This window comes from Dendropsophus ebraccatus, chromosome 1 (genome assembly GCF_027789765.1).
Source record: "Dendropsophus ebraccatus isolate aDenEbr1 chromosome 1, aDenEbr1.pat, whole genome shotgun sequence".
Classification (NCBI taxonomy): Eukaryota; Metazoa; Chordata; class Amphibia; order Anura; family Hylidae; genus Dendropsophus; species Dendropsophus ebraccatus.
In genome coordinates, this window is record NC_091454.1 from 143,656,664 (window position 1) to 143,680,945 (window position 24,282).

The 24,282-nt window shown below is 42.2% G+C and overlaps 1 protein-coding gene across 1 annotated transcript in view; it reads right to left on the reverse strand.

Moving 5' to 3' along the window:
* Window positions 1–8,300, reverse strand: part of HCN4 (hyperpolarization activated cyclic nucleotide gated potassium channel 4) — a 143,198-nt gene extending 134,898 nt beyond the window's left edge. The window contains exon 1 of the mRNA XM_069981093.1: window positions 7,379–8,300. Within this exon, the coding sequence (XP_069837194.1) occupies window positions 7,379–8,067 (689 nt within the window). The 5' untranslated portion in view covers window positions 8,068–8,300. The remainder of the gene's footprint in view (window positions 1–7,378) is intronic.
* Window positions 8,301–24,282: the final 15,982 nt, after the last annotated feature.

A 24,282-nucleotide genomic window follows, 5' to 3' on the forward strand; every position in this document is an offset into this window, starting at 1 on the left:
CTGGATTCGGGTGTCCCTTCCATCATACACTCTAAGGGTACGTGCACACTGCGGAATCGCGACAGATAACCCTTTGTGCATTCCACAGCTGGCACCCACCGGCGGACTGATGCAGGCGTGCGTCTCCGTCCGTGTCATAGACTCTATTCTATGCACGGGCGGATTCCGCTCTCCATCCAACGTATTCATTCTTTGGACGGACGATGGAATCCGCCCGTGCATAACATGGAGTCTATGACACAGGGGGAGACGCGCGCCCGCATCAGTCCACCGGTGGGTGCCAGCTGCGGAATGCACAAACGGGTTATCCTTCGCCATTCCGCAGTGTGCACGTACCCTTAATCTGTAAGTGTACCCTGAGGTACTCTCACAGAGTTTGTAGAATTTCACACCATACCGTGATCTCTTATTGGGACGGTACTGGAGGAAAAGATGTGTCTGGGGGGCAGCGTACGCTACGCTACCCCCAGACACGTCACTGGATGATGAGGATGAGGATGAATGGATGAACTGGCTGTTTCGGTGTCGAAGGCAATAATAACGTATCCCTCTGAAGCCGAAAACACCCTGGGGGCCATCTTTATACGGGGATTGGTATATGGGGTATGTAGTGGTGTAGTGTCAAACTTTATTCAATGTAGTGTACTGTGGTGTAATGTAGTGTTTTTTACGTGTTTTTTTACAGTAAGTATAAAAAAAAAAAAAACTACGCCAACAAAGGAGTTGCTGATAAATGCGGCACTTATAGAGGCGATTGTAAGCACGGGGGGTGTTAACCACCCCCCGTGCCGAGAAGCTAGGCTGGCCTGCTATGATTTATAGCAGGCCATCTTCCCCGATCGCTGTGTGCGAACACACAGCGATTGGGGAAACATCGGGCGTAAATTTACGCCCTGATGCGTTAAGTACTAGGGCGCGAGGGCGTAAATTTACGCCCGATGTCGTTAAGGGGTTAAACAGGTGTGTAAATATTGGTATCGTGGTGCTGCTCTGTTTAGAGAGCAGACCAATAATTTCAGTCCAATAGAAAGAAAAATAGGGGGCGCATTCACCCATTAAAATCTTGTCTTTATTTCTTCAAAATATAAAAGCCATCAGCTCGGCTTGCGGATGGTGGGAACGCCAAACGCATAGAAGTCACGGACGTGACAGCTGCTTCGCGCCTTGCTGGCGCTTCTCAGACGTCGCTCAGTGCTCTCAATGCACTGTGCTAGGTATGCTTTAAAAACCCAGGGGTGTTCATATTGGCTGCAAAAACCCAGCAAAGTTCATCCCATCCACTTGTTAGCATTACCTTTCTGGCTGCTTGTAATCTCACTTTGATTGACAACCACTGTATTGTCAACTCCATCTATCACATAAAATTCTGAGAAAGTGCTATGAAACAACAGGGCAGCGTATGCGCAGTAATGGTGCCTTCTCCCTCGTTCACGTTCTGTGATTGTGTGCTTTCTAAGCGTAGAACAGCTCTAGAGTAAGTGACTGACAATCAAAGAGGTGTACGAATTTTACAAGTGGCCCAAAGGCATTGCTAAAGTAGATGGGATGAACTTTTCTTGGCTTTTAAAACCCAGGGGAGTGGGCGAGAGCTTTTAATGCTAATTTGCATATGAATAAAAGCATGACATCTTAGAGCTGGAGCGGTCAATTATCAAAACAAAGGTATGCATGGATTCAGTGTCAAAAGCTCTAAACAACCATAGCCTTACTTTATATGCCAAAAATCTGCTGACAAGTCAGCTTTAACTTTTAAATACAATGAATAAGCTTTAAATTGTAATCCTACTCTAGGAGCTGATTCACACGTGGAAAATATTAGTTCCATTAATCTAAAGTGGGTGGTTTAGACAGCAAACACATGGGTTTCTGCAAGTTCCATTCAAGTAAATGAGACAGTGAAAAAATTTCTCCCATAATATCTGACATTTATTAATGCACCCTATGGTTAAGTTCCCACAATGTCTTTTTTTGCCATTTACAAATTAGGACCATAAATCACACAAAATGGTGGCGTTTTGGTGCCAAAATGACGCCCATCCAAAACGATGAGCGTGATGCAGAGGAGCAAATGAGTGCCGACCTATCAGCGCTTGTTTGTTCTACTCAAGAGAAACAGATCGTTGATCTCAGGGAGAACAGCCAAACGACAACACTGCCGGCTTCTAGTGAAAGCGCTTAAAGTAGTGAAGTCCTAGGTGCATTGGCCCCTGGGAAATATGAATATGCAAAAGAAGAGCCCATGGAGCCTCATCAAAGAGTCTCAAAACACAGGACTAGCCAAGGGGTGGCTCCGGGAAGGACCCAGCCAAGGGATGGCTCCTGTAAGGAAACCACTATATTAAGTGGCCCTATAAGTCAATGTAATGACAAGGGAAAAACCAAGGCCAGGTAACCATCCACATACAGCTGTTTCGGGGTGTTGCCCCTCATCAGTGTGGAGCAGGATTCTGGCTAGGTGGGAGCAATGCCTAGTGGAGCCACAAGAGAAACAGATCGCTGATCTCAGGAAGACCAGCCAAACGACAACACTGCCGGAGGGATAATTGGCTTGTCCTGTGTTTCGAGACTCTTTGATGAGGCTCCACGAGCTCTTCTTTTGCATATTCATGTTTCCCAGGGGGCAATGCACCTAGGACTTCACTGCTTTAAGCGCTTTCACTAGCAGCCGGCAGTGTTGTCGTTTGGCTGCCCGGATGATCACTAGATCGTCTGGGCAGCCCATAGAAGATAATAGCGGTCTGCTGCCGCTGCTCCTGTTATGGCAGCTTATCGCTGCTATTCTCATCGTTTACTTTTCAACATGTTGAAAGACAACGATCAGGCGACACGCCCATGTCCGCTGATTGTTGTCTTTTATTACACGAATTGATTATTGGCCGCAACGGTCCGAATACAGCCAATAGGGCCTTTGGAAGAAAGTGGCCATGTTTTTCTAGAGACAGCTCCTCTCTTGTCTCCAGTTTGGGTGCAGGTTTTGCAACTCAGTTCAATTGAAGTGAATGGAGCTTAGCTGGAAACCACAACTGAGCTGGGGACAAGAGTGGTGCTGTCTCTGGAAGAAAGTGGCCATGTTTTTCTAACGATGGATAACCCCTTTAACTGCAGACACTGTGAGAAAAAAACTCTGGTACTAATAAGCGATAGAACCAACAATTACATAAATAAATGTAAAAATCTCCTTAAAATAGGATTCAATCTCCAATGCTGATTAACTGTGAATGGATGTTGACTATAGTCTCAGCTCATAAGGAATGATCTAGATTAAAGCAAACAGTGTAGCACTAATATAACAATATTAACTCCTCCTGCACAGATAATGGATTTCTTAAGCCCTGAAAAACAAGACTACTATCCACTTTGTTAATCCCAGCCTCTGAATGAAGACTTCTTTATTTAGTCTATACAGTATGTTTTGTTGTTTTCCTGTAATAGTATTATTTAGTTCCGCATGTTTCAAAACATTGATTGAGGAGGTGTGGTTCAGAGCCCATTCATAATGTAACTGGTAATGTTGGCTTTCCTAGGCTTACTGAATCCCTATAAGGGTATTTCAAAGGGAGACCTTAGTGAACGTCGCATTGTTACACACCTCACAACAATCATTTATTTTTTCATATTGCGCTTTTAAGACTTTTTTGTACAATTGCATTTTATTTTATTACTGAAGGCTGTAAGCACTCAGAAACTGTTAAAGTTAAACAATGGAATCTGCTCCAATATATTACAGTTGTGGAATAAATTGCTATAGACTAATGTGTGACAGAATCTTACTATTGTACGTGGATGGCTGCACAAGAAGATTACATTTTGTCTGTGCTTGTCACAATCTGAAGCAAGCGTTGTTGCTGTATTACATTAAGAGTAAGTGTCACATCTGCAGCAGCTGATATGGAACTCCCTACAGCTACATTTTTCTGTGTGAGGACAGATAATTGGTTGGTAGCAGGTCCATGGTGCACCCCTGACCATCTGACAATCAACATCATTGTAGATCCACATATGGTGTCCTTACCCGTGTTTAATCTGCCTTGTATATTCTTTTCTTAATTTATCACTGGAGTTTAGGGGGAATCCACATGCAGCAGATTTCTTACAGAAATCTCTCTTTTTCATTCATGTGAAAAGATGCATATGCTTGCTGCCAAAACAGCCTCATTGACTTTCACTCACAGAAATGTCTACGACAAATCTGCCATGTGTGTATCTACCCTTAAAGTCTGGGTCTGAGTTGTCTAGCATATAAAATAAAATGGTCACGTTAGTTCACAATGCTGAATAACGTCTAGCTTCATACAAAAACACTGAATGAACAATGATTGCATTAAGATTTGGAACAGTTCATAAAAATTATACTGATGAAAACATTTTCTGACGGTGAGACCAAACTTAGTATACCTATAGGAATCAACTGAATTAGAAATAATGGATGCTAAGCATTTGATCTAGTAATTCCCTTAAATATTGAAAACGATAGGTGTAAAATGTGACCTTTCTTCATACGTTTAGTTGATTTATGCACTAGAATGCCCCTTCAGGATATATTTTGTAGAAAGATACAACAAAAGAAAGCTTATTAAATACAGTATGAGATACCATCTCATTACAACAGTGGTTGAATGACAAGACATATTGTCATTTATGGTATCTAATAGAAACATTTCTCACAAGCTGCTTGTCTATAAGCTTTTCAAAGCTTAAGATATTTCCGCTACATATTAAGCATACAGCAGCAATTCTCCTTAATAAAATTGCTTTCTTTGTGAGAATAGAGAAGATCTGACACTGCTGCCTCTCAAATGGTTAAAAACAGTGGCTTCCAAATTGTTAACAAGTTCTAGTTGATTTAAAGGGTGCTATTACATATAGCATCTATGTTGTTTATGTAAAGAGGAAGTATTAAAATGCATGGGTTTCTGAAAATGTATGCATTTTTCATGTAATTATCAATTACCTTTTTTTCAGGCCTGTCTTTTCATAATTACTCAAAAAATGCAAAATGCGTGCATTTCCACATTTATTTTACAAGCATTGACTATTATTATATGGATGGAATACATACTCCACTAACACAGCCGTTTAAAGGAACTATAGTCTATAATTTTTTTTTGCTACTGAAAGACACCATTTCTGGTTTGCATGGTACTCCCTGTCCAAAAGAGCATGGTCTAAGAATGCACAGGCAATGGGAAATGCACATCTAAATGAATAGTAGAGATTAACATTGGTCTTTGAGTAAAATAGTCTGGTCCCCATGGGACCCTTCCTTATGGTCATAACCATATTGTTTTTAAGCTATTAAAATAAAAGTTGGATATTTTACCTAAAGATCATTGCTGGACATCTCTACTATTAATCTAGATGTGGTGTTTTACCAGCACCTATTCAATCAGTGTCTACTTGGGGTCCGAGGCTGTTACAGTTGAGCTGGATTGTCTGCTTTTTAAGATGGTCAGCATATAGAAATGGTGTCTTGCAGTAGCAAACAATTACTGAACTGTTGTAGGCTACTAAAATAAAGGCTGGACTTCATCTTTACTATTTATATGGTACTTGCTGTGGTAAAGTCCAGTAACTATACTGGTGTACAGTATATGCACTGTAAACAGGAGCCTTTAAGTAATAATCTAGCGGCCATTTATAACTCCCATATATTAAAGGTCTGTTCATTAACTAGTTGAGTAAGGTAATAAAAGAGTATGTTCACATGGTGCTTATGCAAAAAATTCACCCCATACATCTATCTGGGGTTTGTAAAAATCCCATGCTCATATTACACAAGCAATCCTATTCAGATGTATGGACTAAAAGTTCTGCAACAAATCAGCCTACCCTGAAACAGAGGCCCCAAACCTTTTATTGTGATGGTCACATGCCACATTCAGTTAAAAATGGAAAAGAAATATATTAAATGTGAAGAAACATGAAATCATCAATCTGCAAACATTTTTGGATACATATTTCAATGATAAATTTGACACAATTGTTATGCTGTTCACATTGTCACTGTTAGGTGGTCAGGATACAACTGTAATGATGTCAGTAGTCAGTGCAAATGATCAAAAATCAGGATTGTTACAGCAACCACACAGCAGGGATTTACTAGGAACAAGTGGCTCCCAAGCCACTTGTTGAGGATCTCTACCCTAAAGGATGCCCAGTCTGACTGAAGCTTGTCAGAACTATAGGCTACCCTTGCAATACAACCTTCATGTGTCCAGCCACAGTGTGGAGTCCAGAAAACTGGGTTGAGGGTTGTAAAGTAGATATCTTGCTGTCGCCTTAGTTTAAAGTACATTATTTGCTCATAAAAACTGCACTCTAAATAAGATAAATGCAAAATTCATGCACATTAAAAGATCGTTCTACAAAGTTTTGTCTGAAAATCAAGCTGATCAGCCATTTTGAAAAGAATATTACTCATGTGAAGGGCAACAGGTAAAATAAAACATCCAGTATATTGATTTTAATTTTCACAATTAAAGATTACCTTGAATCCCTTTCATAAAATAAAATAATTCATACACTGTTGTATAATCTTCAAGGTTTACAAGTGCTCCAGTCATAAAAGCCTGTAGGTTATATGAGTGGCAGCTAAGCTGTATATTATTACACATGTATTTGATAATGAATTACCTATTGTGCTATTGTCAGCAATATAATGATTCAGGAATGGCAATCTTCACCTTGAGTTCAGTACAAAGGTAAAATGATCAAGTGTATTTTACCATAGAAAACATTTATTGTGTTATGTTGTGAATTGCACTTAAGAAATATGCCCTTATAATAATGCTGCCTTAGTATGTTACCATTGAGGAAACTGGGAATGACTGGGAAATATTTCTCCAGTCCCTGGTGTGGATGTACTAGATCTATCTGAAGACTTTTTGTGAGAAGGTGGGAGAATGTATAGTGTATCTAACTATGCACTGATTATAATACTTCATACAGTGGCTCAGTATGGAGATTTGGAGCTGTCTTCTTACCACACTAGGCCCAGCCCCTATGATGACTGCTAATTTGTGAGATTTAATACAGCATTGCTATGACTGTAGCTTCAATCAACAGTTTCCTGTAGTACACATCACCCTATTCAGAAAGAGGTTCTCTCAGTCTAGGAGATTACAATGTAGCTAATTTGGTTTCTGAAGAGTGACTCCTTCAAGGTTACAGAGAGAAAGCAATGAGACAAAGCTCCTGATCACTCATTTCATAGGTGAAGCACAAAGCTTTTCTCCAAGAATGTAAAACCAGAAAGAATTATGTATGCTAAAAAAAAGTGACTGATGGATATAAAGGCCAAGAGGTGTAATAATAATAATAAGACTGAACTGATTACACTGCTTAGAGCAGATTGAGTGTGGCTGGTTTAATGTATTACCTGAAGTCGCTATAAGGGTGAATAATCCAAAATCCTGCCGACTTTACTCGATCTTGCTCCCTTTCTACTGCCTTCTGACTGCCAAACATCCGCAGGGAAAATTTGTTCACCCCGGGCTGCAGAAGCGCCCCAAACTGTCTGTGCATGAAACTACTCTGCTCCTCGTCCCCTCCAGATAAAGTCTGTTCTCTAGCGTCAACCTTTACAGTAGTGCTGGGCTGCTGCTGCTGGTCAGTGCCCCTGGCCTGGGACCCCGGAGGGGCTGCCTGGGACCCCGGGCCTACACCTGATTCTCCTGGAGCGTCCATGGTAGGGGACTTGTCCTCAGCAGGGCTCAGGTCCCCCTCTGAGATAAGCCTTCGTCCTTCGCTGGGGTCGGAATCATGCAGGTGCCGGCCACAGCTGGCAATGGAGGAGAGACTACCTGTAAATCTCCTGCAGTCTCCATTGCTGCTGGCTCTTTGGGATTTGCCTACTTCAGTTTCCATAACTAGATGAGCTTCCTTTGCTCCAGGTCGTGGGTCAAGGACCTTAAGTGCTGAGGGTGATGGTAATGGTTTGAGCTTGATGCTTTTCCTCCAGGTGTCCCTCTCTTCACCTTCTTCTTCATCCATGATAGACGCTTTGGATCCAATGTGCTGCGGGAGACTGTACAGACGCTTCCTCATAGAGGGGTGCAGTCTGTCCATTGTCTGCCCGGATACTCAAGGCTTGTCTGCGATCAGCCCCGATTTGCCACTGTCGGGGGCATGTCAGCAGCCCCTCGGGCTCCTGCAGGCACACATTGACTAGGAGGTCTGGGGCTCAATAGCATCAGCAGCAGCAGCAGCATCCTGACAGAGCTGGAGGTGCCAGGAGGAGCCTGTGGTCCATATTTGCCTGTCTCTCTTCAGATCCCAAGCAGTGAGGAGATGAGGAGGACTTTGCAGAAGGGGATGAAATGCAACAGACGGGCAGAACAGTTCAGTCAGCAGCCGGCCAGGGGAGGGACTGGACTAGGGCTGCCCAGAAGAACAAAAGGAACAAATCATAATAAAAAGAGAAAAGGAGAATTCCCTCCCTCTTTTCCTCCCTCCCTGTCTCCTTGACTCTGGCTGCTGCCCATACTAAGCAGACGGAGAGAAGCTGCAGCATCAGAGGCTGCTGACATCAGACTGATCACTTATTCCTCACGCAGCCCCTGCTACTGGCAATATTCATGAAGCTATCTGATCTCTTGTGTTGCCATAGAAGCCTGGACTGCACACAAGCTATAGCTCCTTCAGCCCTATGGACAGTGGGTTTAACACTTTCCAGGCAGGGTGTTGTGACCCCTTTCCACAGCAAGCCAGAGGTCAGATGTACACAATGGTCCAGGCATGACCCTAGAGCATGACATGGTGTATAGGAGTCCTTGGGAGCAAATTGGTGCAGCATGGCAATGTGTATAAATAAGCAGATGGCTTACTAAAAATGTTTATGTGAGTAAGCAGAAAAAGTGTCAGTCTCATACTTTCCTGCACACCATAGACCTTGTACCAGATGTCCTGCTTCTGTGAGAGCACAATTGTCTTCTACTCTACCCAAACAGGACAGAAATACAGAGAATTTCCAAAAATAAATAATAAATAAATAAAGTTTTAGGGCACAATCTGCCAGTTTATGTTTTTTTTTCCAATTAATTATCAGGACAGCCTTCTATTTGTCCTGAACCCCTTGTATTTCCATAAATTACATATTCTACAAGACTATATTCTAGGCATCTCTTACTCGTTTCATAAGGGGGAAAAAAAGAACTTCTGTCTACTCTTGTGCTGCTTAAGACGTTTCTCTGTCAGTGTGAAGCAGCTTGTTTTAACACATTTCTATATTTAAATACTCTCAGTTGACGACTTTTATTGCACAGACATATCTAAATAAATCCGCACTGATGTAAATAATATACAGCTGGCCTTTTGTGCAATTGCTAATTTGCTTAAAATATGATTAAATTGTGCAAAAAATTGACATCGTTATACAAAAATGTACTACTTTTTATAATTTTCTAGTTTTCTGACAGAAGCATTGATAACTCCCCACTAGTCTTTCAGACTCTGCTGTCACTACAATTAAACAATGTTGAAATGGGCACTATCATTAAAGACAAACTTGGATATGTCAGGGAGACGTATGAAAAGTTTTGATTGGTCAGGGTCTGAATGTTCAGGAGAATGAGCCAGAAGTCCCCGCACTGTGCGTTTACTCCTGGCTATGTGTCACATGACAGACTCCAGCTTTGTAGGCCTTAAAGAGGTTGTCCAGAGAAAATATTTTCTTTCAAATCAAGGGGTTTCAGAAAGTTATATAAATTTGTAATTTACTTCTATTTAAAAAATCTTAAGTCTTCCAGTACTTATTTGCTGCTGCAGGAAGTGGTGATTCTTTCTAGTCTGACACAGTGCTCTCTGCTGACACCTCTGTCTGTGACGGGAACTGTCCAGAGCAGTAGCAAATCCCCATAGAAGACCTCTCCTGCTCTCCAGACTGTAAAAAATATACCACTTCCTGCAGGATATACAGCAGCTGATAAATACTGAAAGACCTGAATTTTTTAAATATAAGTAAATTACAAAAAAGTGTACTTTTTATATGGTCTTTTCCATTAATGACGTACTTTCATAGTTCAGCTCATTATGGATGTGGCGATACCAAATATGTATAGGTAGTGGAGTCAGGTTCAGAAAGAAGAGTTGTGGCAGGTGGCACAGTTTCAGCATCAGATACTGGCAGAAGAGTAGAAGCAGGTTACCCTGGTTCAGTGTAAAGTATTGACAGAAGTCATGGCAGGGTTCGGGGCTAGGGTCAACTTGGCACGTTAGGGTCAGACAATGGCAATGGCATCTATTAACTCACAGGTCAGATGCAGGTAGCAGATCAGGAACAACAAACCTACATGATGGCTAAACCACACGTATGCTCAGGCTCAGGTTAGCAGGCAGAGCCCCCTTAATAGGTAGTGCCAGTGGAGGACACAGTAGGAGTGGGCATGCTGGCCCAATGAATTGCAGTAAGGGCATGTACATCCTTGAGCTCAGAACAGGAACAGCAGCCACATGGACAGGAGGAGAAATCCCAAATCTGGGCACTGTGAGTGTTGGGGCAAAAAGTACACCAGAGGCATTACTGTTATACATTCATTTTCTCAATGAGTATTACATGAATATGTACTATAAATTGTTTTAACATACATTACTGTAAAAGCTATTTTTATTAATACTCTTACTGGCATACTCTTCTACCAAATTTTATTAAAAGTATATCAATAGCATCATAAAGTAGGGTCAATCAATATAGTCAGAGTTGGTAATAAAGTTGAAGATTATCCTGAGCATGTCGACAAAACTGTGAATAGTTTATGTGTATTTACAAAGAAGCCCTGGAAGAAGGTACTCTTGTCTTGGTAAAATATCACAGGCCAAGGCTACATTCACACATTGTCATAATGCTGGTTGTTTTTAGTAGATGGCAGTTTTTTGACACCAATGACTATGGCCACTAAAAATGGCCGTCATTATGATGGAGTGTGAACATAGCCCAAATCTTGTGATGTCAGAGTCAGGTGTGGGCACACAAGTGTATGTTAATTCACTTTCCAAACTGCTGACACTGTTAGTTTCATTAAGGAGATGCATGTATCAGGCTGTGCTTCCAAAATGTTGGAAAATTCTCTGTTAGGCTATGTTCACACATAGCATTTGCTCAGTATTTGAGTCTGTACTTTTGCAAGCAAAATCAGGAATGCACAAATCTATCAATTATAATTTTGCCCTGTCAGTTCCACTCCTTGTTTTGGTTGAAAAAATAGTTACCAAAAGACTGATGGCAACATAGGTTCCAGGCTCCTGATCTGCTGCAAGTAAGGTTGCCTTTACACAGAGAGGTTTATCTGACAGATTTTTGAAGCCAAAGCCAGGAACAGACTATAAACAGGGAACAGGTCATAAAGTAAAGACTGAGATTTCTCAGTTTTGTTAAATTCATTCCTGGCTTTGGCTTTAAAAATCTGTCAGATAAATCTCCCTGTGTAAAGGCACCCTTAGGGTGGGTTCATACGGAGGAATTCTTACGGATAATGTCCGCAGAATTCCGCTGTCTGTCCGCGCGCACGGCCGCGCGCCTTTCCACCGGCTCCATAGACACCATTCTATGGGCCGGAATATTCCGCTATCTGCCGAAAGAAGTGACATGTCAGTTCTTTCGGCATATACAGTAGCAGAACACGCTGGCCCATAGAACGGTGTCTATGAAGCCGGCGGAAAGGCACGCGGCCGTGCGCGCAGACAGCCGACAGAATTCCGCAGAGTTTATCCACGAGAATTCCGAAGTGTGAACCCACCCTTAGGGTATGTGCACACTGAGGAAAAGGTGAGGAATTCAGCTTGAAATTCAGCTTGAAATTCAGCTTGAAATTCCTCCTGTAAAATATGTACAGAGCAAAGTCCCATTGTGTTCAATGGGTTTTCTGCTCTGTTGTTCACACTGCAGAATTTCCGAGCAGAATTTTCTGCTGTAGATCTGCTAGAGGAATCCTATAGAAGTCAAAGGAAGCTTAAATTCTGCTTGAATTCTGCCTGAAAACTTTCTTCTTCAATTCCTCGAGAATTGCTCAGTGTGCACATACCCTTTGGGCGGGTTCACACTACGGAATTCTCGCGGAAAATGTCAGCGGAATTCCGTCAGCTGTCCGCCCGCACATCTGGGCGCTTTTCCGCCGGCTCCATAGACACCATTCTATGGGCCGGCGTATTCCGCTATACGCTGAAATAAGTGTCATGTCACTTCTTTCAGCGGATCGCGGAATATGCCGGCCCATAGAATGGTGTCTATGGGGCCAGCGGAAAAGTGCGTGCCCGTGCGGGCGGACAGCTGACGGAATTCCACTGACATTTTCCGCGAGAATTCCTCAGTCTGAACCCACCCTAGGGGTATGTGCACACTGAGCAATTCTAGCGGAATTCTGCCCGAATTCCGCCATAAAAAACGGGCGGAATCCGCATGGAATTCCGCCCGTGTAAATGCAAGATTGCTCCTTCCATAGAGAACAATGGGATTTCCAACTGCCCGTGCACACAGAGTAAATTTCTGTCTGCACGGGCAGTCGGAAATCCCATTGTTCTCTATGGAAGGAGCAATGTTGCATTTACACGGGCGGATTTCCACACGGATTCCGCCCGCTTTTTATGGCGGAATTCGGGCAGAATTCCGCTAGAATTGCTCAGTGTGCACATGCCCTCAACAGAGGAATTTTAAGCAGAAATCTTCAAGCAGAAATTCCTCGTCTTTTGCTAAGTATGCATGAGCCCTTGTAATGTCTCCTCTTTCTGTCAGCTCCCTGCTTGATTGACAACAGGAAGCAGGGTTAGTTATAGGAGGAGGGAGTTAGAAGGTGTTACAGCTTGGTGCACTTCAGGAGTTCAGGAAAGCGTCTTTGATTTTTTTTTATTTTTTTTACATCCTGAAAACACATACAGATATATGAAAGGCACCAGGTGTCTCCTTGACCTATCAGCTAACAATTTCTGTTACAGGAATGTAAATTTCAGATGACAGATTCCCTTTAAAGCAACTAGACAGGGTACTAATCATTTTAACTGAAATTTAAAGAAACCCACACAAATAGAAACAATGTAATTATGCTCTGTTTCTTCGTGTAACTAATGCTAATAAACAATCTTAAATAAAACAATGAATTTTTTTAATGTTGATATAGCTGCATTTACATTACATTTGTGTATTAGTACACACCTTTTAAACAGTTCATTTGTTGTCCTTACGCATCCATTTTATTATAAACAGAATTTGTATAATGCATACAGTAATTTCATGTTACTTGATCTGACCCACATTCTTTAGCAGTCGATCAGTAACCTACCAATACTAACCATTGAATTGCTTGTAGTGGAAGGCATATTCTGATCTCATGCTCTGAATGTGCTTGATTTATTAATTACCATTAGTGCATGTCAATTTGACAAATGGTGTGTTACACAGAGAGATTTATCTGACAGATTTTTGAAGCCAAACCCAGGAAAGACTATAAACAGAGAACTGGTCATAAAGGAAAGACTGAGTTTTCTCCTCTTTTTAAATCTATTCCTGGCTTTGGCTTAAAAAATCTGTCAGATAAATCTCTATGTGTAAACACACCATTAATCTGAAAGGAACTGACACCAGGGATCTTCAGAAGCACAACTATTTTTCAGAAACATGTAAGTCAACCCACATGCCTGCTGATCTAGCCCCTGTCCTGCTGTGTTTGCCAGTTCTTCCTAAGATCCCTGGAAATCAGAACTGAAATAATTACATCTTAACAAAGAATCTTCACAGCAGCACTTAGTGATCCCCAGCAATGACCCCTTGGCTTCATCCTGGACTACTGATAATTTTTTCTTTATGCTATGCCGTAAGATTTTCAAAAGGTTGAAGGATCAATAAAAGTTGTATTTCATTATGCAAGCTTTCAGTGTATAGACATTATGTAGACCTAAGACGGAAGAAAATTGCATTATAAAACAAGTTGTGGATATACCCGGCCAAAATGGTACATTTCTGTATTTCAGTCAGTATCCTCCTCCACTCCAAGATGGGTAAAACAGGCGCAGGTCAAAGAGGTTATAGTGATATAAAATATCATAAAATGTATTAAATAAATTATGCCAGCAACACAACGCATTTCGAGACTGGTCCGGTCTCTTTATCAAGTGTCTCGAAACGCGTTGTGTCTCTGGCATAATACTTTTAATAAATTTTATAATATTTTATATCACTTTTACCCCTTGGACCTGCGCCTGTTTTACCCGTCTTGGAGTGGAGGAGGAAACCGACTGTCTTTAATCCGTGTGGGGATTAGTCGGGAGTGGCTGCAGTTCATTCACATGCTACCAGTAAGAGTTGTGCCTTACACCAGCACAACCTGCTCAGGTGAGAGTTCTATGTGCTTACTTTCACCACTTCAGCTCTGCCTGAATTACGCTATGGAGCGCTGTCTTTTATTTTATTTCTGTATTTGTCACATAATGTACAAGCAGGATAGTAAAAAAAAAAAAGGTTATATGCTGAAGAAAAATGCTTTGCCTAGAGTATCAAACGTACAAAATGTTGACAAAAAACAACCTATCATAACAATGCCCAAAATTGCATGGAATATGCTCAAAAGGAGGCATAAAAAGATGAATGTCTTTTATGTATATTATGCCTCTTATTAAAGGAGAATTCTGGGCAAAATCTATTTTTTAATATTTTATTACATAAGCAAAGTTAGACAAATTCCCAATGTACACTAATTGGGAATGCACGTATATTTCCCTCAGTTTAGTAGATCAGGCAGGCTTCAATTTCTCAAAAAAAATGAAAAATGACGTCATGACCGATCGATATACCTGAAGGGTCCAGCAGCAGGCGCAGTATATGTAGAAGTATATATAGAAGTAGACGTCTATGTAGAAGGTTATGTAGAAATATATGTAATGGAATCATCCCAATGCTGCCCAGTGCACGTGCATCTCCCTCCCTGCACTGCCCAATGCCAGTGCATCTCCCTTCCTCCTCGTGCTGCCCGGTGCCTGTGCATCTTCCTCCCAGTGCTGCCTGGTGCCCGCTGCCCGTGCATCTTCCTCCCCATGCTGCCCAGAGCCCATGCACTCCTCTCCCCCTGTGCTGCCTGGTGCTCGTGTATCTACCTCCCTCTCTCCCCGTGCTGCTCAGTATGATTTCAATACATATACTTTCCACATTGACTTCTACTTCCATACTTCTACATATCCTTCTGCATATACTGCCCCACCATGCTGGATCGGGTTGTGACGTCACTTCACGTGTCTTTTAGAGAAATTGAAGCCTGTCTGATGTACTTAATTGAGAGAAATAGCACTATATGGGCATTTCCCTCAATAAGTTTACATTAGGAATTTGTTTAACTTTGTTTATGTAATAACATATTAAAAAATAGATTTTGCCTGGAGTTTTAAGCATATTCCATATTTAAAGGAAATCTGTCAGCACCCGGGCCCTACCACTGGTGTTAACAGTGTGCTGTAGCTGGCAGTCCCCTAGTGAGCATGGTACCTTTTGGTTATTTGTCTGTGTAGTGAATTATGCACAATCTTGGGTCTCCTACTGTAATGAAGGGTCAAAGAGGAGTTGTGGCTCAGCATTTGTGCAGCACTCTAGCACTCCTCACCCCTCTTTCCTTCTCCCTCATCTTTATGAATAATCAATGCTGCCCGGCCTCCTGCTCACTCAGCTGTCAGTCAATATATGCCAATTGAGGACTGATCCATATAAACATTGAGCCCTAATGGACTCAATGAAGTCTGTAGCTTTAGAGCATTTTTGTAGTTTATATATTTTACTTTTATATCCTTTTGTCCACACCTAGGATCATGCGTGTTATTTGGATTTTATGTGCAATACTGTTATATGTGATAATGCTAAGTGCATGCTATGATAGGGTTAATTGGAGGATCCTTATAACGTTATCCAGCCCTCTGCGTCCCCGCGCATGAGGAAGGAGGAGTTTACGTCCTCCGAAGCGTCCGCGGTGAGGACGTACCTGGGCGTCCGTGTCTGTTGAATGCATCAGCTGTGAGCTTCAGCATGTTACATATAAATGAAAAATAAAGAAATATATGTCATGAAGACAGTTGTGAGTATTTTGTGCTCTGGATTCTCCGAGCATGAAGGTTCCTTTCGGACCGCGTGAAACTACTAATTGGTGAGCTAACCATTTATTTTCTCCATACTTGGTGTATTACAAATAGAGGACTGATCTGCAATTAGATATAGTTAAATGTCCTAGTCTGTGTTGAAACTTTGGTCTAGGGGTAAATCACCTGTCTAGAAAACACCATCGGGTCTTTCTTTGGTTAGAATCCCCTGATGTAAATTAAATATGTTTTTTTCTTTATTTTTTCTCATTATTGTATCATTTTTAAGGCTATGTTCACACAACGTGAACATCCGGCCGTTCCGTGACCCCAGCCGGGTCACGGAACATCCGGTCTCTGCCCGGACCATTGCGGCCGGTACTTAAGTACCGGCCAGATGAACTGTCCGGCCGCAGAGCTTCCTCCTGCAGCCGCTCGCTTCATAGTGTGAACTGACAGGGTTTCCTACGGCCGCAATTCATTGAATTGCGGCCGCAGAAAACTGACATGTCAGTTATTTGCGGGTCCGCACGGGATCCCGGCCGGAGTGTATACGATGCGTATACGCTCCGGCCTGGATCCCATTGAAACTAAGGCATTGTTCCACCCCGCAAAAACTACGGCCGTAGTTTTATGTAGTGTGAACATAGCCTAACAATGCAAAGAATTCCTAATCAGGTCCAATAATGAGAGAGAAAAAAAATAAAGACCTACATTTCACTTCTATCAGGGGATTTAAACCAAAGAAAGACCTGCTGGTATTCTCCAGACAGATGATTTACCCCTAGACCACAGCTCCAACACATTTGGGCTCAGAGATTCAACTATATCTGAGTGTTTCTTTCAGACATAAACTGCCTACAGAGGACTGATCTGCAATCAGAGATACAGGCTGACAGCTAAGCGAGCAGGAGGCCGGGCAGCATTGATTATTCATAAAGAAAAGGGAGGCGGAAGCGGTGGTGAGGTGTTCTAGAGTGAGGCACAAACACTAAGCGCCAACTCATCTTTGACTCTTCAAAAGGTACCATGCTCGCTAGGGGACAGCCAACTACAGCACACTGTAAGCACTTCAGGTAGGGCCTGGGTGCTGACCGATTTCCTTTAATGCCTTTTTCAAATAAACTGAATGTTTTTATGTCAGTTTTTGTTTCACTAGGCCTGCACTTATTTTGGCTAGGTGTTGAAGTATTGTTTAGCAAAACTTTTGTATCTGCTCAAGAACTTTGATAGGTGTTATACTTTTACAGACAAATTGGGAGGTCTCAATAATGACCTCTTTGTTTCACAAAATTATGTACAGCAATTATGGTGATAATTGGTAAACAGAAAATAGCTAAGGTAAAATGTCTGCAATTCTGCCCTATATTAGAGAATTGCATTCTAACCATATAGGGGGGAAGCCGGTCTAATATAAATCCCTACTCCCATGCCCCACGCATTTACACCAGGTGCAGGCTTGATAAATCTTGGTCATAACGCTAAATTAAGGTTGGTGGTTTATTGGTTTTATCGGATTGACACAAATCAATCTGATCAATGAAAATTTATGGTGTGTTCACATATTCACAGTTTTAATTGCAGTTAACGAAGACAAAGCTAGGACTGGATTTGTAAAGAAGAGACATCTTAACCTTCTCATTCTCCCATTCTGCCCATTATTAGCGCTCAATGGAGGATTATGGTACTGAATTTAGGTGTGGGACTCAAGACTCCCATTGCAGTGTCCCCAGTTCTAGAGTCAATCTCATTTTGTACTGACTGTCGCTAGCATGCTAGTTTACTACCCATCATCAAAGACATTGACTTTTTTTTATGTCCCTGTCCATGAAGGTTCTAAAGGCCCTATTAGACAAAACGATTATCGGCCAATTACTAGCTGTTCTGTGCGATAATCGCTTGGTATAATAAGACACGTTAAAAGACCTAATTAGCCGATATGCACAATGTCTGCTGAACGTGGTCTTTTAACATGTTGAAAAATCCAGATCAGGTCAGTGACAGTCTGCTGCTTGTCTCTCTGAGCAACAGGAGTGGTGCTGCTGGCTGCTGATTGCTGCTGACTTCAATTGGCCGCCCGGGCGATCTAAGGATCATCCAGGCAGCCCCTCATGCAACTCCCCACGCTCCCCCTTCTTCCACTCTCTCTCTGCGCATGTAATAGCCCAGGCAGCGGGGAACGAGAGGGAAGCAAGCGCTGTTCTGATAGCTTCCCCCTCAATATCGGGCCATGTAATACAGCCTTTAGACAAGAACACTGCCAGGTTTCTCCTTTCATTCCATTTCCCACTCTATTACAAAACTTCAGTACCTAGTTCAGTACAGGGATAATCACCTAGGCACACAGGTATTCCAGATGAGTCCAGAATATTTTTACCTGTACAATTTCTTAATTGAATGATGCTTTGACGTGTACAATATGGCAGCAGATTTAACACTGCGAGTTCCGCAGGGAAATCCTCTGTCATATACTGTACTGTTAGTCACTTAACTCACCACTGCCGCGCTAATACATTACCTGCCCACACTCCCATCTGCTCCCGGGTCCCTAACATCCCACTCAACAGTGGGACAGCGCACTGATTGGCTGAGCGGGACATCAGGGAGTCAGGAGCAGGAAAAGCTGGCTGGAGCGTGGACAGGTAATGTATTAACCTGGCAGCAGTGGTTTAATAGGGGGGGGGGGGGGAATTACATTTTCGCAGTGGAATGAAAATCGCAGAGTATGGCTATGTTCACACTACGTATGAGTCCAGCCGTAGTTCGTACGCAGCCGTACATGTGCAGCTGAAAGTACGGCCGTGGGAAAAATAGACATGCGACCAGATTGCGAACATGCGGGCGAACCCCGAACATACGCCTGTAGTAGATTTATGCTTCCCTAGCTTGTTTCGAAGCGATCTGAAACAGGTCATTTACTTGGAAATCTTCGCCCAGCCCAATAAAACTCACAGAACCTTTTGGATCTAAAAATCACGTTCAATTTGACTGAAATAAGTACTCCGTACGGGACCGCATGGAAATCCACGGCCGTGAGTTGGAACATTTCCGTGCTCAAACAATGGTCTTGTTCATTTTTCACAGCGCCGTATACGATCGGGCCGTAAGCTCATACGTATTGGGCACTGTGCGGGCGTATATCGTATACTTTCAAGCGAACGCATCAACCTCAAAACTACGTGCGTATATTCTCGGTTCGCACTACGGCCGGAAAGATACGTAGCGTGAACATAGCCTCTCACAGCGGATTTCACTGCGGAACTCACAGCATGAAATCCACTGCAATACTGTATGTTAATCTGATTTGGGTTTCAGCCTTACTAGATCATAAGGAAGCCAGCTATATTGTTGAAAGTGTTGCCAGTATGTTAAATGTGCCATGAATTAAATTGAAATGGTTTATTTGTGTTATGGTTCTTGACAATATACCTCTGACAAAAAGTTAATGATTCCTGCAGGGGTAGAATTGTGGTTAAGAAACACCAGAGGCTATGTCTATATATTGATTACTGGTAATTGTGCTGAATTATAGTTAGAAACCAATACTCATTGTCTTGGATTCTCAATTTGGTTAGTCAGCTACAGGGCACACATTTTTCAAAGTTAGATCTAAGAAAAAACATATAATCTGATCCACATCTGAGAGTAGGATTAATAGAAAAACATGTTTAATATTTAGAAGGGTAATGTGAACTTAATAATTCACCAAGTTCGTTGTTAGATATTATGGGTAAATTTATAGTTGTGTATCTCCATGATACTGTATATGATCTATTTAAGGGAATGGCCAGTTATGTCATCTTTACTCTTAATTTATTTCTTATACTCGAGGATACAAAAGGGTATATTGTTCTTACCATAGATTATAGGGTGGATCCTGCTAGGGTAAGGCTATGTTCCCACAACGTCTTTTAATGCAAAATACTGACTGTTATTTTACAATGATGGCTGTCAATAATGATCTTGAACATTATTTATGCCCATCATTATCAAACCACCACTATTTTGCCTAAAAAGGACGTTGTGTAAACATAGCCTAAAGGTGATTAACTAGGTCCAGCTAAAAACTCTGCACAATTTTTTACAGGCTGTGCATAATTTTATAGTTGTTGCACAAAAAAGGGCCTTGAAATATTTGCGTAAAAAACAGCTTGTCTAGAAGAAAAACGCTAGGCTAGCAGTGGAATACTGCTGTGCAATTTGTGCGCAAAAATTAAAACATCGCACATGATAAATCAGGTAAAAAAGGTAGGTCCTGGCGCAAAAAGTGAGAAATGACAAACACAGTGTAAACTACAGAAATCTAAGTAATTTGCCTTGATAAATGTTGCAGGGGGAAAAAACACACAGTGCGCAAAAACTCAGTATTGGCAAAGAAAAAGAGCAAACACATTGATACATTTACCCTTTAGTGTACTGTCACATGCACTGGGAAATTTGCAGCATATCCACACCATAAATTACACCTGAAAACAGTAGAAAAATGCATCAAATTCAGAACCCAACCTATCACTTCCTTACTGATTGTACTGCTCCCCTTGGTGGCAAACACCCTGCCCTAACCATTAATAGATTAACCTTTAGACCTCACGTAGTGCCAATGCTTCTTGTGGTGCTTTACACAGTAAACACAAGGCAAAACCATGGGAGAAATTTATTAAAAGGCTAAAATGCCTTTTTTAAGCGCAGATTGGCCGATCGGCTTAACATTTTTGCAAATGGTCTATTTGCGAATATTTTATTTGCATCGGGCCGATCTGCGCCTCCTGCGCCAGTGGGGCGGAGAGGGGGGGGCGTTACGGGGGGGTGCTGCAGGCACAGGGGGGGGCCTCTGCGTGCGCCGCATTTATAATTTTTCCGGGGGAAAAATGATGGTGACATCTATGCCAGCTCTGAACTGGCCTAGGTTTCAATTTGTTCGCACGGAAGGGCTCCATGCGCATGGGATTTATGCACAGGCAGTGCGCCTCTACATAAATCCTCCGGAGCACCTCAAAAAAATGTTGGCATATTTGGGCAAATGAACTGGAAGATATTTAGTCTCTCCCAGTCAAATCAAAACCATAACATGGAACCTCACCAAAAAATTCAACTGCCATTTCTTTTACAGCCAAAAAAAACAAACAAAAAATTGTGTAATTTGCCCTTAAACCCTTGAGGACAGGTCCAGAAAGTGCCTTAAAGACCAGAGCCCATTTTTTAAAATCTCACTTTATGTATGTATGTCTATATTGCACTTTATTTATATTTTGTTTTAGTGTTTTTTTCTCCCACCTCTTTACTTAATGCCACTGTCCCGCCATGGGGACTTCACAATCTGATTGCCTAATGACAGGCACATTACATTGCAATCCTGATCTGCATTGCAATGTATTGTGCCTGTCACAGGCAAGCTGATCAGGCTCTGCCTTAGGGCTGAGCCTAATCAGCCACTGTAGCTATGTCACTGGAGGCCTCAGGGAAGCCTCCAGTTGTCATAGCAACCATTAGGGCTGTGCATTCACTTTGCACTGCCCTGATGGTGAACAGAGGGAGAATTCTCCCTCTGTTCTACCCTATAGATGCTGCAATCACACCGATCACAGAATCTATAGGGTTAACTGCAGCGATCTGTGCTCTGCCCAGGTCTCAGCAGTTGTGGCGGGTGTCTGGCTGTCACTTATAGCTGGCACCCACCATGGATGCTATGCTAAGTTAAAATCAATCACAGCTTAAAGGAGAAGTCCAGCATTTTTAATTTGACAGCTGCAAAGGCAGGGGGGAACATGATAAGCAACAACTAGTTAACTCTCTCAATGCCCACGCATCTCTTTGTCACGAAGGTATTCTCCCCTGCGGCGGGGCCGTGTACTGATTGACTAAGCGGGACCGATGGACAACGGGAGCCTCAGATGCAGCCGGAGCACGGAGCAGGTTATGTATGCTCTGGGCGGTGGCGGGTTAAAGGGGCAGGCATTTACATACTTGCAGCGGCATGACAATCCCCCTGCGAGTATGTCTTCCCTTTGAAAACGATATACAACGTATCCGCAGAGGATTTTGCTGCGGACTCGTGGGAACGCACCCTTAGGAAAGAACGTTCTGAGAATGTTCCCAGAATATTCTCTTTACATTCTCAGAATATTCCCAAAAATATTTTTCGTCCTTCGCCCAATTTAATTGCTCATGAACTAGTAGTGTGAACAACTTTAAAGCAAATGTACCAGCAGATACATTGCTTTAAGATTTTTACATTGATAAACCGCCGACGGCATGGGGATGCCGGTGATCCGTGGCCTTGTTCCCAGTGCCGGTTTATTCTTAGTCACCAGTCCAGCCTGAAGCACTGAAGGTGTGCTGGCCTGCCCCCAGTGGGAGGAAACCTCCCCCCCTTTGTGACGCGGCTCCATTAGAATCCTCCCATTGGGGGGAAGCGGCCCGCCTCCAGTGCTTCAGGCCGGTGACCGTAAATAGACCAGTGCCGCGTGTCTATTGATGTTAAAATCTTAAAGCAATGTACCTGCTGATACATTTGCTTTAACCCCTTAACAGAGCATGGGTATACCCGTCACGTGGCTGTTAATGGGGATCAGAGAGGGCTCCCGGCGGTCCCAGATTGCTATGTGTAGCCAGGGACCGCGGGTATTAGCTGCTGCGGCTGGCTAATTTACTATTCAAATGCAGCTGTCAAAGCTGACAGCTGCATTTGAAAAGTGTATGTGCCCCCTGTCCCTGGTGTCTAGTGGGGGATCTCCCCCCCCCCCCGCAATGTGATTGCGTAGGGGAGATCCTTTGTAATGAGCCGGCCGGGGCTCAGCGTCGGAATGACGCTGATCCCAACTCGGCAATCCATGTTGATGGTCTGCAGCAGACCATTATAATAGAGCACCAATCTGATGGATCATTGCTCTATTATATACACAGCATTGATCTCAATGGGAGATCAGTTCTGTGTATATAGAAGTCCCACAGGGGGCTTCATATTACTGTTAGTGAAAAAAAATAAAGTGTTTTTATTAATAAAACCCCCTCCCCTAATAAAAGTTTGAATCACCCCCCTTTTCCCATTTTATAAATAAAAATAAATAAATAGATAGATAAACATATTTGGTACCGCTGCGTGCATAATTGCCCGAACTATTAAATGATTACATTCCTGATCTCGTACGGTAAATGGCGTTAGCGCAAAAACCCGCCAAAATGCAAAATTACGCATTTTTGTTTATAGTAAATCCAGAAAAAATGTAATAAAAAGTGATCAAAAAGTCTCATATACGCAAACAAGGTATCGAAAGAAAGAACAGATTGTGGTGCAAAAAAATGACACGTCACACAGCCCCCATAGACCAAACAATAAAAGCGTTATAAGCCTGGGAATGGAGCAATTTTAAACACATTTAGTTTTCTTTAAAAGGTTTACATTTTTTAAAAGCCATCAAATAATATAAAAGTTATACAAGTTACATATCGTTGTAATCATACTGACTTGAGGAACAAAGATAACATGTCAGTTTTACCATAGGGCGAACAGCGTAAATAAAAAACCCCTTAAAATAAAAGGAATTGCACCTTTTTTTCAAATTTCACTGCACATATAATTTTTTTCTGTTTTTTCAGCATATTTTATAGAAAGATTAAGTCTGTATTTGCAAAGTATAATTGGTGTCGCAAAAAATTAGGGCTCATGTGGGTCTGTAGGGGGAAATATGCACGCGCAGTGGCCTTTTAAACATGAGGAGGAAAAAACATAGGCGCAAAAATGAAAACTGGCTCCATCCTTAAAGGGTTAATGTCCAATATGGCCCAAAAGGGGTATGGCTGTGTCTAAGAAAAGATCATCCATCAGTTGATTGCTTATTCAACCAACTACCTATTTTTATTTCATGTATAGTCACCCTTAGGCCATGTTCACAGATCACATTTAATGTGCGTTTAATTAGTGTTAATTTTGCAGTTAAATACCGACATTTCTGCTGTGATTTTGATGGAATGGCAGCAAAAATATGGATATTTTATCACAAATTGAGAAATTTGCTGCAATATAGCGCCAATTAAAGACGCATTAAATGCTATGTGTAAACATAGCCTTAAGGTAGTCATACACCTTCAATAACCGACAGCTTAACGATTATTTAGCCATCAGTTATCTCTTCTGTCTGGCCCCATCCTCCCCATACACAGGAACATTCAGCATGGCTGAGGTCTGGTTGATGATTGACAGATTACTCCCTATCACTGTGCATAGGGAGAAATCTGTTAATC